This window comes from Heterodontus francisci, chromosome 1, assembly GCF_036365525.1.
Source record: "Heterodontus francisci isolate sHetFra1 chromosome 1, sHetFra1.hap1, whole genome shotgun sequence".
In the NCBI taxonomy this organism is placed as follows: domain Eukaryota; kingdom Metazoa; phylum Chordata; class Chondrichthyes; order Heterodontiformes; family Heterodontidae; genus Heterodontus; species Heterodontus francisci.
Genome location: NC_090371.1, coordinates 125,915,980 through 125,935,368, shown reverse-complemented (window position 1 = coordinate 125,935,368; position 19,389 = coordinate 125,915,980). Strand labels below are relative to the sequence as shown.

The 19,389-nt window shown below is 42.7% G+C and overlaps 1 protein-coding gene across 1 annotated transcript in view; it reads left to right on the top strand.

Annotated features, from left to right (window-relative positions):
- Positions 1-19,389, top strand: part of LOC137367775 (PGAP2-interacting protein-like) — a 124,852-nt gene that overhangs the window by 97,626 nt on the left and 7,837 nt on the right. The window contains exon 14 of the mRNA XM_068028675.1: positions 7,886-8,041. Coding sequence (XP_067884776.1) covers positions 7,886-8,041 — 156 coding nt within the window. The remainder of the gene's footprint in view (positions 1-7,885; positions 8,042-19,389) is intronic.

Below are 19,389 nucleotides of genomic sequence, written 5' to 3'. Positions count from 1 at the left end.
ACTGGGCCTGTATTCCCTGGATTTTAGAAGAATGAGAGGCGATCTCATAGAAACTAATGAAATTCTTAAAGGGATAGACAGGGTAGATGCAGAAAGGATGCTTCCCCTGGCTGTGGGGTCTAGAACCAGGGGACATAATCTCAGCATAAGGGACAAGCCATTTAGGACTGAAATGTTAGGACTGAGATGAGGAGGAACTTCTTCACTCAGAGGCTGGTGAATCTTTGGAATTCTCTGCCTCAGAGGGTGGTGGAAGCTCAGTCAGAGTAAGTTCAAGACAGAGATAGATAGATTTCTAGTTGCTAATGACATCAAGGGATATGGGGATAGTGCAGGAATATGGCATTGAGGAGACGATCAGCCATGATCTAGAATAGCGGAGCAGGCTCGAAGGGCTGAATGGCTGACTCCTGCTCCTGTGTTCCAGTGCAATTTTGTGTTTGCAGCATATGTATGGATGCTGATGAAGTCTTTTCCCCATATTCCCAAAGTAATGTTTTGTTCCAACACAAATTCTGTTCCCATGAAGTGCCTGTGAAATTGCAATGAAAGGGGTATGTTGTAAAATTAGCACACTGTTCACATTTATACCTATTGGATCCATAATTTACTCAGAGAAACTTTGCTGCCCTAACTTTGGCAGAAGTGCAGCAGGAACTGTTTTTCTTCCCCACCATGCTTCCAGTGAAATTACAGTGGTGGAGTAGGAGCAGCTCAGAGGAAATTCCAAGCCCACTTTCTATCCAAATAAAAGTTGGTGTTAGATCTGTGCAAATGGCTGCTGGAGGTAGGTCAGGAGACTTCAGCAGCAAGTCCGTTTCAGTTAGTTTCTTTTTAATTTGCTGCATTAGTGAGGGGTGGGATGGGGTGAGCAGAAGAGCCACCATGAATTAAATGCTGGAACATGCCTACCCTGCTGTTGTTCCTGGGTACAGAAAAAAACTACTGGGAAAAGAGCTATGCTCGAGCAAATAGCATTTAGGGACACTTCATAAGATGGTGGAAGTATTTTCTATTATAACTTTGCATCCTTTGTATGCTTGAGTGGCTCTAATCTCTTCTGCACAACCTCTTCCAAGTGGCCAGGCAAATATGATAAGAACAGAAAGTGCTGGAAATACTCAGCAGGTCAGGCAGCCACTGTAGACAGAGAAGCAGGGTTAACGTTTCAGGTCTGTGACTTTTTCAAAGATGGCAAAAATGCCAGGCAAAGATGCTACTTGCCTCTCTTTCCTGCTTTGCCTATGCACAGCACTCTTATGAACTAACCTCCATGGGTTGCAGAACATAAAATATTCCTTTGTGCAGATCACGTCCTGCTTTATATCAACTCCACCACTTTTCTTCCCAGCATGGAATTTCACAACACAGGAGCTTATTCGGGTGTAAATCTAATGATGAATCCCCTATAAATACCATTTACTTGTGTAAACCCTTGCTGCATCTTTGCTGTAGTATTACTTAAGATTTCCCTCCCTCCTTGCCCTTTTCTGATGCCCAGGATGATATACCAATTTGGGGGAAAAAACAGATCTTCAAGAGCTTGCGGCACATCCTCTACCAGAACCCGCCTCCTTTCCCAGCTGATGGCCAATCATATCTCTTCCTCTGTCACCTTATTCCTCTCTAGCTTCCAGTACACATACCCTTTCTCCCCAGTCTGTGTGCTGATAATGGCTCCACTTGTTTCTCCTGCTCAGTAATTTTGAGTTGCAGGATGTAATCCTGGAAACGCTTCTTGACATTGTAATAAAAATAGAAAATGCAAAAAGAAACCGCAGCAGGTCCTTCATCATCTGCAAAGCGAAAATACAGGTTAACAACCTTGAAGTGTCTTGCACCCAAAATGTTAACTTATCTTTCCCTTTTCCGATGCTGACTGATCACCTTTATTTTTCTTACACTTACATTTTTAAAAAATTCTTACAACTGTACTTCTGCTGGATCATCATGAATTGCAGAAACTCCCACATCGTGCCTTGTTTAACTATACCAACAAGGCTAATGACTGACAACAAAAGCTTGAGTCTTGGGCAGCTCCACAATGACACATAGTGACCTGAGCCTGCAATTGCATGCAGACACAAACAATTCAATGAATTCTCAGTTTATATATTATACTCCTGCTTCTGTTTAGTTTCTAGTTTCTTGTTGGCTCCCTTAATGATTCCACTGCCCTTGCTCCCATAATTTGGAGAACCGGAGCTGTTCTCTTTTTTCTGATTGCTGAAGGATTAGTGACTTTGAGGCTGGTTGCTGATGAATGGGTGGGTAGCTGGATTCTTGTAACTGTGGGTTGACTAGATCCTGATGGCTGTCCTGGTTTCTAAGGGATGAATAACTCTTTGTGGCTGGCTTTTGATGGTGGTGGATTGGCTGTTGGCTTTCTTTCCGTTGGTGGCTGACTCCTGGTGACAGGCTAGTTTCTGTGGGTTGACACTTGAGCAGTGACTGGATTTCTGATGGCTATCTGCAAGTTGGTGGGTTGGTAAGCCATCTTTCTCTATCTAACTCAGCTACTCACTGGATAAAGTCACTGAGCTATCAGTGGAGTCTGTTTGTGTTTTAATTATATAGCATATGACATACAAATAAAGGGTCAAAAATCAGAGTTTCCTAGAGAAGTACTTGTGCATAGTAAAACAATGTCAAGAATGAAAGGTGATCTTATTGAAACATATGAAATTCTGAGGGGGTTTGACAAGGTAGATGCTGAGAGGATGTTTCCCCTTGTGCAGGAATCTAGAACTAGTGGGGAAGGTTTCAGAATAGGGAGTCTCCCAGTTAAGATGGAAATGAGGAAGAACTTCATCTCTGAGGATTGTTAATCTTTGGAATTCTCTACCCAAGAGAACAGTGGAATCTGGATCATTGAATATATTCAAGGCTGAATTACACAGGTTTTGGATCTACAAGGGAGTCAAGGTTTATGGGGGCAGCTAGCAAAGTGGAGTTGAGGCCACAATCATATCAGCCCTGATCTTATTGAATGGTGGATCAGGCTCAAGGAGCCAGATGGCCTATTCCTGCTCTAATTTCCTATCTTCTTATGTCCCAGATTTAGACAATTTATCCTTGATTTCCAAACTTGCAGGTTGACTGTACAGTTAAACTACTAGCTAGCACACATTATCTAGGATTACACAGGAAGAATGGCTCTTTGGACAAGATGCTGGAGGAATATTGTTAATTGTGGAACAGTACTACAGGACTAGTTGCTGCCTTCAAGACTGTAGCAGAAAAATGGGGGTGGGAGAGGTAAAGGAAAGGTAAATATATCAGACAGTAATTTTATCTCAGTTCTGCTGACATTCATAAACTAAAACAAAAGTTTGAGTAGCTTGACATTATCAAAATTGTTTACTTGAACTACTGCCTTGTAACTCATTACCAGTCAAGTATTATCCAATGTAGTTACAAGATCACAAGATAAATAGAGAGAGTAACATTTATACCACGCAAATGCCAGGCAATGAAATTTTACAACAAGGGAGAATCTAACCACCTTCCCCTGACAGTCAATGGAATTATTATTGCTAAATCCCCCACCATCAACATCTGGAGGTCGGGGTCACCATTAACCAGAAACTTAACTGGACCAGCCACAAATACTGTGGCTACAAGAGCAGGTCAGAAGCTGGGTATTCTGCTGTGAGTAACTTGCCTCTTAATTTCCCAAAGCCTTTCCACCATCTACAAGGCACAAGTCAGGAATGTGATGGACTACTCCCCACTTGCCTGGATGAGTGCAGCTTCAACAAACATTCAGGAAGCTTGACACCATCCAGAACGAATCAACTAGCTTGATTGGCATCCCAACCACCACCTTAAATATTCACTCCCTTCACCACAGGCACACAGTGGAAGCAGTGTATACCATCTACAAGATGCACTGCAGCAACTCACCAAGGCTTCTTCAGCATCATCTTCCAAATCCGTGACCTCTACCATCTAGAAGAACAAGGGCAGCAGGAGCATGGGAACACTTGCAATTGCACATTCTCCTCCAAGTCACATACCATACTGACTAGGAAATATATCGCCTTTCCTTCACTGTTGCTGGATCAAAATCCAAGAAGTCCCTTCCTAACAGCATGATGGGTGCGCATACTCCACACAGACTACAGCAGTTCAAGACAGCGGCCCACGATCACTTGGATACAGCAAAGGCTAAAGGCAGCAGCACCGAAGAGTTGTGCTCAAGAACAGGCTGTGCTCCTAGCCAAGCTGTTGCAGGACAGCTACAACACTGGCGTCTACTTGACAGTGTGAAAAATTCCCAGCTATGTCATAGAGTCATACAGCACAGAAACAGGCCCTTCGGCCCATTGTGTCTGTGCTGGCCATCAAGCACCTAACTATTCTAGTCCCATTTTCCCGCACTTGGCCCGTAGCCTTGTATGCTATGGCGTTTCAAGTGCTCATCTAAATATTTCTTAACTGTTATGAGGGTTCTTGCCTCTACCATCTCTTCAGGCAGTTTGTTCCAGATTCCAACCACCCTCTGGGTGGAAAATTTTTTCCTCCAATCCCCTCTAAACCTCCTGCCCTTTACCTTAAATCTAAGCCCCCTGGTTATTGACCCCTCCACTAAGGGGTCCACAAAAGCAGAACAAATCCAATCCAGCCAATTAACTCCACGTCAGTCTACTCTTAATCATCAGCAAAGTGATAGAAGTTCTTGTCAACAGTGCTATCAAGCGACACTTACTCAGCAATAACCTGCTTACCAATGCTCTACCAGGATTCTACCAGGGCCACTTGGCTCCAGACCTCATTAAAGCCTTGGTCCAAACATGGACCAAAGAACTGAATTCCAGAGGCGAAGTGAGAGTGACTACCTTTGACATCAGGCAGCATTTGACTGAGTGTGACATCAATGAGCCCTAGCAAAATTTAAGGAAATGGGATTTGGGGAAAAGTCTACAGATTTGAATCATACCTAGCACAAAGGAAGATGATTGTGGTTTTTGGAAGTGAATCATCTCAGCTCCAGGAGAACACTGCAGGAGTTCCACAGGGAAGTGTCCTAAGCCCAACCATCTTCAGCTGCTTCATCAATGACTTTCCCTACATTGTTAGGTCAGAAGTGGGGATGTGTGCTGTTGATTGCACAATGTTCAGTGCCATTCGCAACTCCTCAAATGTTGAAGCGGTCTGTACCTGCATGCAGCAAGACCTGGATAACATTCAGGCTTGGGCTGATAAGAGGCAAATAACATTCGTGCCGCACAAGTGCCAGGCAAGACTATCTCCACTCGACATTCAACAACATCACCATCGTTAAATCCCCCACCATCAACATTCTGGGGTTACCATTGATCAGAAACGTAACTGGACCAACCATATAAATACTGTGGCTACAAGAGCAGGTCAGAGACTAGGGGCTGAATTTAGTCCTCCCCCAGGTGCCTGGGTCCGTGGTGGAGGGGGCCTGAAAATGCCTCGTGGAGAGGGCCGCCACGCACCCTGCCGCCAGGAGGAGCCGGCCCAATATTGTTGGCGGCGGCGGGCCCATGGCGCCACCCCCACGCCCTGCCGCTCAGCAATGGGACCATCATTTAAATATTTAAATAAATTAAAATTAATGAATTAATTAAACTTGTGTTCCCGCTGTCTGTCCTGGTGCGATCTTCGTGCCGGTGGCCGGCACTCCTGCACCTTTGGATCCCCATCCGGGAGAATGAGGTGCCACATTGGTGTGGAGGGGGAAGGAAGTAAGTTTCTCAGTGCGGGGGGTGGGGGGGTGGCGAAGAGAGCGGGGTCAAAGTTGCATCATTGGTGTAGGGGATGGTGGGAAGGGTTGGAGATTAAAATTGATGCAGTTTGTGGGGGGAAGTCAGATTGTTTTGGGGGGGAAGGGAAAATTAATAATTTTATGGTTGCTGGGGGGTGGGAGAGGAGCAAAATAAATAATTAATTTTTAAAAACTCGATTTATCTTTAAATATTTAAATCTGCCAGTAGGGCTGACAGCCCTTTAAAAATGGTGTCAGCTGCTGTGCACAGGTAGCTGATGCCATTGCTGGGGACAAACAGTCTGCCCCTTCCATGTCTTGGCCAACCAAATGAGCCGCCGCACAGAAGATTGCGGCGGCTCCACGACATGCGGCCAGCGCTGGCAGACCACTTTTATTGCCCGCAATGACCTTTTATTCCCTATGAAGATTCAGCCCCAGGAACTTTGCAGTGAGTAACTCACCTCCTGACTTGCCAAAGCGTGCCCACAATCTACAAGGCATGAGCCAGCAGTGTTGGTGGAATATTCCCCGCTTGCCTGAATGAGTGCAGTTCCACTACCATCATCTGGAACAAACCAGCTCGCTTGATCAGCACCCCATTCACCAACTTAAGCATTCACTCACTCCACCACTGGCGCACAGTGGCCGCAGTGTGTACCACCTATAGGATGCACTGCAGCAACTTGCCAAGGCCCCTTCGGCAGCACCTTGCAAACCCACAACCTCTTCCACCTAGAAGGACAAGGGCAGCAGATGCATGGGAACACCACCACATGTAAGTTCCCCTCCATGTCATACGCCATCCTGACTTGGAAATATATCACCATTCCTTCATTGTCGCTGAGTCAAAATCCTGGAACTCCCTTTCTAACAGAACTGTTGGTGCACCTACACCACATGGATTATGGCTGTTCTAGAAGGGAGTTCACTACCACCTTCTCGAGGGCAATTAGGGATGGGTAACAAATGCTGGCTTTGCCAGTGGGACCCCACATCCCATGAACAAATTTAAACATTTAGGGTCTATTATTCAGGATAAATTCAGTGAAAATCAATTTTTATTTCGATCATCGCCAAGATGTAGTATAAAAGGGAATAAATGTTCTTCAACGTAATACAAGCTTTCATAATGACCAAATACTAGCACAAACACTTTAATTGACCAGTCTATGCTATGGATATTATTTGTGAACAATTATATGAAATGTATACATTTTATTAATAGCATAGCTTTAGTCATTATCAAGGATATTCATATTATACATTCTGATATATATTTGGTTTAGAGCTCATCATCATTACACTGTATCAAAGCCCTTAATGGACGTACACCCTGATATGCATTTTGATAGCTGTCCTGCTTCATCTCCATTGTAAGATATAAATGCACCTACTTTGTTTAATTGAGTGCTTGGATAGCTAGTAATCAAAATGTTGCCTATATGTGTGTGAGCCTATCAAATTTTGCCACAATGTCTCTTTGAATACCACCTTCATATTCCTTTCGGCGCCACATTCAGGTGTGAGGCAGAGCTTAAAACTGTCAAACTCTCTTAAGTGCATTAAAGAATTTGTTTCAAGTTATGCTCCTTCCAGAATTTGGCACTGAAAATTTAGATCTCAGAATGTGTGTGCATATTAGTGACTGGATTTACATTGGATAACCTTCAAAATATGTAAATAGTGTATATTCTGTTCTGTAAAGGTGAGCATAAGATTATTTCTTTATATCCCGCTATGATCAGATACAGTAAAATTGGAAAACTGATGAATCTTGTTACAATTCTTAGTTCTCTGAGCAATTCTTTAAAAAACTTGTAAAAAGCTAAAATGGATAATATAGGAAGTGATTCAATTGGACTTTCTGTTGAGTGAAGGATCCACAATTCATTTGGCTATCCGTTTATGCCTTAGTGAAGAGATGGGAGTTTTTTTCCCTTTCTAACTTGAGGCTAATTGCAGCTCCCCTTCCACTATTCAGGTGAAGGCAGCTAAAGTAGCACAAACTGGGGATCATCCTTTTTTAGAAAAAAAAGTCTCTACTACACTTGTTATTTTAACTTAACTTGTCTATTGAGACACCTGATTTACGATGCACAAATATTGCTCACTAACCCATAAGCAAATATTTACCTTTTGTTTTAGGTTGGGCTATGCCCGCATTTCTCATGGTGGTCTGAGTGATACAGAAGTTCAGTTGGCGAAGTTTCGGATTCCTGATGATCAAAATCATTATGAGGATAATGATAAAGTTGAAACTGATCCTAAAAATGTGCCTGAAGAAATTCACTTTAACCCCAGGTTAGTAGAAGGGAAGGTTGCATTGTGGATAGTACATTGATAAATAAATATATCAGATGGTATTCAGGTGTAAAAAAAACAAGTTTGGCTCATATGAGCTATATGAAAACTATGCAGGAAAAGGCCAGCTGATTCATCGAGCTTATTCCATACAGTCGTGTTGCAATTAAGCTTCATGACCTCCAATGCTCCCACTCACCAGCATGTAAGATCCTGGGAGAGGAAAGAGAACAGAAGGGGAGTAGAGACAGCCCTGGTAATTATAGACCTGTGAGCCTCACTTCGGTTGTGGGTAAAATGTTGGAAAAGGTTATAAGAGACAGGATTTATAATCATCTTGAAAAGAATAAGTACATTAGAGATAGTCAGCACGGTTTTGTGACGGGTAGGTCGTGCCTCACAAACCTTATTGAGTTTAGTTACTAGTGGTGTACCGCAAGGATCTGTTTTGGGGCCATTGCTGTTTGTCATTTTTATAAATGACCTGGAAGAGGGTGTAGAAGGGTGGGTTAGTAAATTTGCAGATGACACTAAGGTCGGTGGAGTTGTGGATAGTGCCGAAGGATGTTGTAGGGTACAGAGGGACATAGATAGGCTGCAGAGCTGGGCTGAGAGATGGCAAATGGAGTTTAATGCGGAAAAGTGTGAGGTGATTCACTTTGGAAGGAGTAACAGGAATGCAGAGTACTGGGCTAATGGGAAGATTCTTGTTAGTGTAGATGAGCAGAGAGATCTTGGTGTCCAGGTGCATAAATCCCTGAAGGTTGCTAACCAGGTTAATAGGGCTGTCAAGAAGGCATATGGTGTGTTAGCTTTTATTAGTAGGGGGGTCGAGTTTCGGAGCCACGAGGTCATGCTGCAGCTGTACAAATCTCTGGTGAGACCGCACCTGGAGTATTGCGTGCAGTTCTGGTCACCGCATTATAGGAAGGATGTGGAAGCTATGGAAAGGGTGCAGAGGAGATTTACTAGGATGTTGCCTGGTATGGAGGGAAGGTCTTACGAGGAAAGGCTGAGGGACTTGAGGTTGTTTTCGTTGGAGAGAAGGAGGAGGAGAGGTGACTTAATAGAGACATATAAGATAATCAGAGGGTTAGATAGGGTGGATAGTGAGCGTCTTTTTCCTCGGATGGTGATGGCAAACACGAGGGGACATAGCTTCAAGTTGAGGGGTGATAGATATAGGACAGATGTGAGAGGTAGTTTCTTTACTCAGAGAGTAGTAAGGGCGTGGAATGCCCTGCCTGCAGCAGTAGTAGATTCGCCAACTTTAAGGGCATTTAAGTGGACATTGGATAGACACATGGATGAAAATGGAATAGTGTAGGTCAGATGGTTTCACAGCTCGGCGCAACATCGAGGGCCGAAGGGCCTGTACTGCGCTGTAATATTCTAAAAAAAAACCCTGCCCGGTTCAAAGAAAAATAATTCTAGGAATTTTCTTTCTAATTCCCAAAGGTGATCAAAATGAGATCCAGGTGACTATGTTGACCATGAGGCACATCACACGTCACTTAACTTTTGTACACAGTGGTATTGGCCTCAGCCAGGAACTCATCCAGTTGTCAAACTGTGGGAATTAGTTAAGTCCTAGGTGGTGAATAAAATCTCATCACATAATACATGTAGGGTAAAACATAAAAGCAAAATATTGTGGACGCTGGAAATCTGAAATCAGCAAGTGCTGGAAATACTCAGCAGGTCTGGCAGCATCTGTGGAGAGTTAACATTTCAGGTCTGTGACCTTTCGTTACAGATGCTGCCTGACCTGCTGAGTATTTCCAGCACTTGCTGTTTTTATTTTAGGGTAAAACATAGGTTGTAGTATTGTACAGTTCAGAAAGCATCGCCAGCTTATACTTAGATGGCGTCATTTAGGTATCAAAAAGTTTCACAGTGCTTTGTCAGTGGTGATCAATGAATTGGTGGTAGGAGAAGCATTAGGGGAGATGGTTGACAGGCAAGTTTCAAAGAGGCTTTTAAAGGAGGACAGGCAGAGCAAGGTGGAGAGGTTTACAGAGGGATTTCTAATGTATAGGGTGTGGTGGCTGAAGTTATCTTCCATTGATGATGGTAAGCAGGAGAAAATGCACAGTAAGCCAGGGAATAAACATTAATATTCTATATGTACCTAGAAAGAATTCTGAGTTGAAGCGCAGATGGTCAATGATTTCAAAAGGAAATTGGATAGGCACTTGAGGGAAATAAATGTGCAGGGCTACGGGGATGGAGCGGGAGAATGGGACTGACTGGATTGCTCTATGGAGAGCCGGCGTGGACTTGATGGGCTGAATGGCCGTCTTCTCTGCCTCTATGGCTCAATGGTCTCTATCTCACCAGCAGAATCTTGCACGAATCACTTTTATGCAGTGGCAAAAGATGCACTAGCGCATGTGATAAATCACATTCTCAGCTTCCTGGGTTTGATTCATGCACTGGTTTTATGTTACTGTTTTACAAACTTCATTTGTGAACTATGTTCCCTCGAAGCAGCGCGGCCATGCCCAAAAGTTCCCACACAATCCCCGCACAAGTCAGCCTCTAAGTTACCACGCATGTGTGGCCACTCAAAAAAAATGTAAAGGGCTTGCACACTTAAACGAATCGGCCGTGCGCTATTACAGAAAAATCAGATGGTATGTCATTTGTGAAGTAGATAACAAGCATTCTCTCACCCACACCAGTGGTCATGTACTACAACTCACTGTAGTAATATGGACTTTTAATTCACTACAATATTCAGTAAAATAACATTGCTTTAACTCACATATAGGATGTATTTAAGTGAAAAAAAAATCAATTTAAATTTGGTATGTAACTTACATGCAAGTTATCTTTATTCCAGCAGTGGGGGTAGGTGTTGTTGAAGTATAGGATATGGCCTATGTGGAGGGACAAGTATGTCTTTTTCATACCCCATTAGGCATATGATAGCATATCAGGATATATTTTTAAATTCTAGACATGTCCCACCTGGCACTTATTTGTAACTGAGCAAACCCCAACCAGAACTTCAGGAGCAAGAACTGTTAGTGTACCTTTTCTGCATTTCAGTTGAATTTTTCAACTTAATTTTAAAGGATTGTTTATTACGTACTCTATAAAATCCACAGTAGTCCAGAAACCACATATAAATATATAAACTAGATAAAACATTTATATATTACTTGCAGGATTTTATCAAATTCTCATTGCTACAATTAAAATCTCAGTGAATCCATCATCACTTAGCATATACTAATTGCTTTTACAGAATATTAGGTGCCAATTTTCATGATCTTTGCCTCTAGGGATGCAAAGTCCAGGGAAAAGGGGAGAGGGGCCTATTTCATTGCATTTCTGTCCCACTAATGTCACAGGATTTAAGGAACCTCCCCTGTGTGGAAAGCTGCAGCCTGCTGTGGGAGTCCTAGAGACAGGCTGAAGACAAGCAGATGATTGTTCTCTTTACCTTTTATATTCTGATTCCATATCAATGACTCAGGATAGGAAATTACATCGCTCTTGCAGTAATGTCAACCCCCAATGACCTCTTATTGGTTTATTAGAAAAAGCAACAAAAAATATCTCGTGCAACTTGCAGCTACAGTATTACATGTTGCATCATGAGCATTACATATGGTGTGTTACTCCTCTGACCTGACTTTGCAAATTCTTCAAAGGAGGTGGAGGTTGCAAGGAATCAAAACAAGGCCTGGCAGAGCTGGTCCCGCCTTCTTTTGGGAAGACATTGCTGATTGGGGTTGGTGGGATGTCAGCGATGTGTGGGCTTGACTTCCGGTGAAGGGATGAGGAAACAGACATCATGTTTGATTGTGGAACTTAATCGGATCTTCACTCGGCCAGCCGCCCTCCCTCCCTAGGTTTAATTTTATTTATTTATTTAAATTCCTCAGCGGGGTGGGATGGTGGGGGTGGTGGGTGCAGTGAGGAGAGGGACTCTTGGTTGCCTACTGCCATTCATTACTGGTGGCAGAGAGAGAGGTGCTGGGCCAGATGCTTCATGTAGAAAAAAAATCATGAGATTTAAGAGTTCTATCACAAGATCATGATGAGACTTAATTTTACTTAAAAATCGCATGTCTCACAATAAATTCACGAGAGTTGGCAGATCTACCCCTGGGCCTATGAAGGAGCAGTATGCTTAAAGTGCATTATTGCTGTCCAACAAGAGGAATAGAGCAGGCAGGAAAATAAGTGCCTTAATGTCTGCACGATTATTTCCTTTTGAGTAGCAACACCTTAATATTGAATAATTGTTCTAATTCATTTTCATAGACCTATTGAAGCAATAGGAAATCTTGTTTTTAAAATAAGACAGTTTGTTTTCTACACTGGAAAGTTTTATGATTAGATTTTTTTTAACTTTATTTTCCTTGCTCAGTCTTCTCTCTATCGGATGATAGACCTGGCTAAATTATTTAACCTTTTCAGCATCAACTTGTTTGTGTGGTCCATAAATATGTACAATTATTTTGTAACTATTTTGTAAGTTTGGTCTGCCAGAGCAACTTTAGATTTAATTTCTAGCCTTAACCGTTAACAAGATTCATGTGGGAAGGATTGTAAATGTGATGGTTGCAAACTAATTAAAGCCCTTTAACTCATCAATCACAAAATTAACTTGGGGCAAGCAGATGGATTGTGTGTCAACCTGGATTGCTAACATGAAGCCTCGTTCATTTTAACTCCCAGGCCTCATTTAAGAAGACAGGATCTGACTCCCACGGAAATCTGGCATCAATTATGTCAATTTGGTGGGTAGGAGTCAGATGAGAATGGCAGGAAGATTCAGTTGGGGATCCAGGGAAAGCTTGGGGCAGGCAAGGCCTAAGGATTGTTTGTTGAACCCAGAGGAGAATTCCTGTTCCCTGTAGCACCACCACCCCCACAAAGATACCTTTCAAAAGTAAAAGTATCTAACCTGCTCTGGGCCTGCTGATCCTCAGTGCAAGGCCAGCACTAGCTACCAGCGTTGCTGCTTCTGTTTAAAGTGTGGTCAGGCCTGAATTTACATCATCAGACTCCAACTTTTGCATTTCAGTGAGGTTCTCAAGTGCCTGTTAAAATGGCACAGTGTGCATGTGCAGACATGCCAACCCAACCATCTCGTAAATCAAGAGACGAAAGTCTTTAAAAAAAAATCAGAGATTTGATATAAAAATCGTGAGTTCCTTTTTGTTCCAAATATAAACCAATATAGATTGACAATTGGTTTATAAACCTCATGAGTGGTTTATTTAATCTCCAATAGGTCAGAGCTCCTGAAAAAAAACTATATTACTGCAACTGAAAATTCTTTACAAAAACTTTTTTTTAAAACTTACCCGCTACCAGTTGTGCATTCTGTCTCAACAGACAGAGGGTCTTGTATACCATCCTAGTATCTCTGGTTTGTGGAGTTGGTGAATGAGGCAGGTTTCTGGGTGATATTCTATTTTGCTTGACAGTTCCTTAGCCAAAAGCTTCCTAAAACTTACAAGGCATATCAATTCAGTTCTACGGAGTACTGCTTCTACAGAGTACTAAACTCGAGGAATTTGGTGAGTCAGGGAATTCTAAGGGTTGATCTCGTTCTAAAATTTAGTTTCAGTTTTCATTGACCATTTAACAACTTTGAATGAAACTACAAGTTAAGGACACAGTGTTAGTGGTAAACAAGCTGCCTGCAAGTGGCAGTTGCACAGTTAGTTGTTAAGTGGCTAGTTAGAACTGGTAATTACTGTCAGCAGGGGCTGACTCAGATCTTTGGAATTTTTTTTGCTGGTATAAATTGTTATGATCCGGTAGTTTTTTTTCCCGGGAAGAATGCGGTGTGCCTTTAAGGCTGTAAAAGGAGCAGTACTGCTTTAAGGCAACAAGCTCCAGAGATTGAGTCAAAGAATGCATTTGCGTTGCCCCAGGATACAGCCACTTGGGGACTGTGATTCAAAGAGTGCATTCTGGTTGCTATAGGAGACAGCCACTCAGGACCAAAGACACGAAATACATTGTTGCCGATTGATGTTTGAAACTAGTTGAAAAACTGGCTTTTGAGACATAGAGTCACAGACAGACAGCTGGACCAGCATATATTGAAGGAATTGACAGCTCTCCCTTGGTTTATTTAAACCCTATTTATTATACTGTCAGAATTCTGATGTCAAGCCAGATTAATTTCTTAAAAGAAAATAACCAAATTCCTTTAACTACTGAACTGTAATTATTGAAATTCATCGCTGGAAAAGAAGAGCATCAATTCAACTGCTGAATTGGAATACGGACTGTTTTACTGTTGAAGAGCCTTTTTTTCTTCCCCATCTGATGGCTGTGAGGACTTCAAGCAACCTTGGACTATTCCACATTGGAAGATTTCACTTCCGCAGGAGCGCAAATATGCAAGGACACTAAATTTTTTCTATATTAAATGTTGTTTATATCTTAGTAGTGTTTAAGAATTTAGTTTTTCAAATTAAACAGTTAATTTGTTGATCTAAAGACACCTGGTCTGGTTAACCTCATTCGGGGGTTTATTAGATGGTACAATTTGGCTGGGTCTTTCTTTAAATGATATGTTAGGTGATCTGTGGAGGGACAGGACTGATTCAACAGTGCGTTTCTCCCACCACAATCAGAATCGTATATATTCGATTGGGGGCTTTGACTTGAGCGGTTGGTTGTTACTGTCAGCAGGGCTGACTCAGATCTTTGGAATTTTTTGCTGGTATAAATACAAGAGGCTTTTGATAACACACAGGACTGAATTTTTTCAGCGCGCCGCATTGCACAACAGCATGCTGCAGCCTTTCGACACGGAAGTGCTGCCACAGAGAAGAGTCCCTGGCAACGGCGCCGGCACCATTTTTAAAGGACTTCAAGCCCTTCAGGTAAATTTAAATGTTTAAAGCGCTGCCACACTTTTCACTCAAATAAACCATTAAAACATGGAGGCCCTTTCCCAACCCCCACAATGGTGTTTTTATTGTCTGATGTGATTGAAATGTATTTTTTTCCCAGCATGAACCTTCCCCCGCAACCTCATCACATTAGCCCTTCAACCCTTTTCCACCATCTCCACAGCCAATGATTATTGTTTTTCCCGCTTACCCCTGCCCTGATAATTTGACTCCTCCCCTCCAGTGTCTCGCCTCAGAACTCAGTACCGGAAGCAGGTACTTTCATTTGCATTTTAATTAACCTCACTTTGGCAGCAGAGGAACCACACTGAGGTCTCGCTGCCGCCACTAATATCTGGTGAGGCCTTCTCAGCGTCGTGGGTCCTGGCGGGTCGCTCCAGCTTGTATTTTACAGGCTTCCCCACCACGACCCATGGTGTCGAGGGGCTGGTAAAATCCAGCCCACAGAGTCCAACTCAGTGAATTTGATAAGTGAGCGAAGAGGTGCTGTTCTAGCATTTTTTTTAAAACAAGGAATGGTCTGTGGGCGGCGGGGGGGTGGAAGTGGGGAGCAGCAGACAGAGAGACTGAGAGTGAGATCTAGATGCATTAATTAAAATTAATAGTTTAGCAAGGTAATTACTAGATTCTACAGAGGGAATAGAGTTTATTTTAGATCATGAATGGGCTGCTGAGACCTTTTGCTTGCAATTCCTATGCCATGTGGGAACATATGGACTCTTCATGTGTCTTAAGGGAATCACGTGTGTAGGATAATAGTGTAAAGGGCAGAGAAGGGGAGCGGAGAGTTCCTGAAGTGCATTCAGGAGAATTTTCTAGATCAACATGTTTCTTGTCCAACAAGGAAGGAGACATTGTTGTATTTGGTTCTAGGGAATGAGGTTGGTTAAGTTGATCAAGTGTCAGTCGGGGAACATTTAGGGACAGTGATCATCAGGTTGAGAGTAGCTTTGGAAAAGGACAAGAAGCCAGCCAGAGTAAAAGTAATTAATTGGTGAGGGCCAATTTCAATGGGGTGAGAACGGATCTGGACCAGGTAAATTGGAATCAGAGATTGGCAGGCAAAACTGTAACAGAATAACGGGCTGCCTTTAAAGAGGAGATGGTTCGGGTACAGTTGAGGTACATTCCCACAAGTGGAGGAACGTAGGACAAACAAACAAAGCCAGAGCTGCTTGGATGACAAAAGAGAGAATAAGATGAAGCAGGAAAATGCTGTGTATGACCGATGTCAGGCTGATTTACAAGTGAGAACCGGCTGAATATAGAAAATTCAGAGGGGAAGTGAGGAAAGAAATAGGAGAAGCAAAGTGAGAATATGAGAAGAGACTGGCAGCTGACATAAAAGGAAATCCAAAAGTCTTCCAAAATCATATAAATAGTAAAGTGGTAATAAATTGAGGAGTGGGCTGATTAGGGACCAAAAAAGGAGATTTATGCATGGAGGCAGAGGGCAAGGCCGAGGTACTGAATGAGTAATTTGCATCTGTCTTTACCAAGGAAGAAGATGCTCCAGAAATCATAGTGAAGGAAGAGATAGTGGACACACTGGATGGGCTAATAATTGATAAAAAGGAGGTATTTGAAAGTCTGGCTGTGCTTAAAGTTGATAACACACCAGGACCCGATCAGGTGCATCCGAGGATGCTGAGGGAAGTACGGGTGGAAATTGTGGAGGCACTGGCTATAATCTGCCAATTTTCCTTAGATGCAGGGGTGGTGCCAGAGGACTGGGGAAGAAAAAGTTGTAAAGATAAGACCAGCAACTACAGGCCAGTCAGTTAACTTTTGTGGTGGGAATGCTTTTAGAAACGATAATCTGGAACATAATTAACAGTCACTTGGACAAGTGCCGATTAATTTAGGATAGCCAGCACAGATTTGTTAAGGGCAAATCATGTTTAACTAATTTGATGATTTGAGTTTTTTGATGAGGTGTCAGAGAGTGTTGAAGGCAATGTGGTTGATGTGGTGTATACAGGACTTAGAAAAGGTGGACTTGTAATTAAAGCCCATGGAATAAAAGGGATAATGATAGTATGGATACAAAGTTGGCTGAGTGACAGGAAACAGAGTAGTGGTGAAACTTTGTTTTTCAGATTAAAGGAAGGTATATAATGGGGTTCCCAGGGATTGGTATTGGGATCACTGCTTTTCTTGATCTATGATAATGACCTAAACTTGGGTGTGTAGCGCACAACTTCAAAATTGGCAGATGACACAAAACTTGGAAGTATTGTGAATTGTGAGGAAGACAGAGACAGACTTCAAGAGGACATAGACAGGCTGGTGTAATGAGTGGACATATGATGAAATTTAATACAGAGAAGCGTGAAGTAATACATTTTGGGAAGAAGAACGAGGAAAGACAATATAAAGGATGCCATTCTAAAGGGGGTGCAGGAGCAGAGGGACTGGGGGGTGGGTGGTGGTGGTGGGGAGGGTATATGTGCACAAATTGTTGAAGAAGACAGGAAGAGTTGAGAAAACAGTTAATAAGATGTACAGGATCCTGGGCTTTATAAATACAGTACAAAAGCAAGGTGGTTATGGTCAACTTTTACAAAACACTGGTTCGGCCTCAACTGGAGTATTGTCAGTTCTAGGCACCACACTTTAGGAAGGATGTGAAGGCATTAGAGAGGGTGCAGAAAAGATTTACAAGAATGGTTCCAGGGATGAAGAACTTCAGTTACAAGGATAGATTGGAGAAGCTGGGGAAGTTCTCCTTTGAGAAAAGAAGGTTGTCATGCAGGCCCCCACCTGCCAAGAATGAGATACCTTAATTTCGCCACATGAACATTGATTTTTCAACTGTTACTGGAGTAAAGAAAGAACTTGTTTTAAACAAAACTCCAGACACTTGACTGGAAAGCATTTGCATAGTAACAGATAGTATTTGTAAAGGACAAAGGAGCCACTCCCTGCTCCAATTTTAATCCACAATGGACTTTTGATTACTAGACGTTGAAGGTGGAGAGGCTAGCATTCCAGGTTAACAGCTAAAATAGCTGAATACACAAACAGACATGGTCAGACCAATTTAGTCACATGACTAACTGGCTGTTGGAGGTTTTTGAATTTGAACTTGCCACAGAGTTTTAAAACTCAGAAAGCTGTTTTCTCTTGGACTGAAAATACCTCTCTCCTGTCTGCTCCTATCTCTTTCTCATGGAACTGAAGACCCATTGAAGACACATGAACCCCAAGAGAGAAAAGTCTCCTACAGTGAACAGGGTTAAAGAAGAATACTGGGACCCAATGAAAAGCAAGACTACCTACAAAAGGACTACAGTGAGCTCGAAGCACAGTAACAAGAAACTCTTCTGATATTGCCTCAAACTTCTCCACAATTTTTCTTCTCTTTTCTGTCTCTATTTGCATGTGCGTATTGCCTATGCATGCTAGCGTGGGGCATGGCGTGTATCCATAGGGGTTAACCGAATTAGAGTTTAAGTTTTAGTAAATTTCACTTCTTTAAACCTAAGAAGGCTTGCTTGTGCTCATTTATCTGCCTTATAATTGGAAAGCGGTGAACAAGGATTCACCAAGGGGGAGCTCAAAACACAGTCTGTTTAAAAATTAAATCTTGTTACAGTAAGACCAGGTGAAGGCTGAGAAAGACCCCTAGATACCTTTTTCACCTAGTCGTAACAGGTGTTAGAGGTGTTCAAAATCATGAGGATGTCTGGACAGAGTAGATATGGAGAAACTGTTCCCATGTGTGGAAGGGTCGAGAACCAGAGAACACTGATGTAAGATGAATAGCAAAAGAACCAAAGGCAACATGAGGAAAAACTATTTTTTTTCAATGCAGTGAGTGGTTAGGATCTGGAATGCACTGCCTAAGAGGGTGGTGGAGGCAGATTCAATTGTGACCTTCAAAAGGGAATCGGATAAGCACCTGAAGAGAAAATAATTTGCAGGGCTATGGGGAAAAGGCAGGGAAGTTGGACGATCTGAGTTGCTCTTGAGAGCTGGCATGGCCTCTTTCTTTATGTAACCATTTAATTACAAGTGCCTCCAGTTACTTGAGCTCGCGCTCAGGCTCTGGGTTTCTGAGCTTGAGGGGCAGCTGGAGTCACTGGAGTATCCGGGAGGCTGAGAGTCTCCTGAATCGCAAGTTCCAGGAGGTAGCCACCGCGCAGGCAGAGAAAGTTCAGGATAGTAGATAGGTGGCCATCTAGAAAAGTAGGAAGAGGCAGGAAGTGCAGTCTTTGGGGTGTGTGCCACTCTCAAAGCAGTACTCAGCATTGGAAACTGCTGGGAATGATGACACCTTGAAGGAGTGCAGTCCAGATCATGGCACCAATTGGCAAGTGACTGCATGGGGTAACAACAAAGCCTAGATATGTACTTGTTATAGGAGATTCTGTAGTTTGGAGACAGACAGGTATTTATGTAACCATCATCGTGAGTCCCGCATAGTGTGTTTCCTTCCTGGTGCCAGGG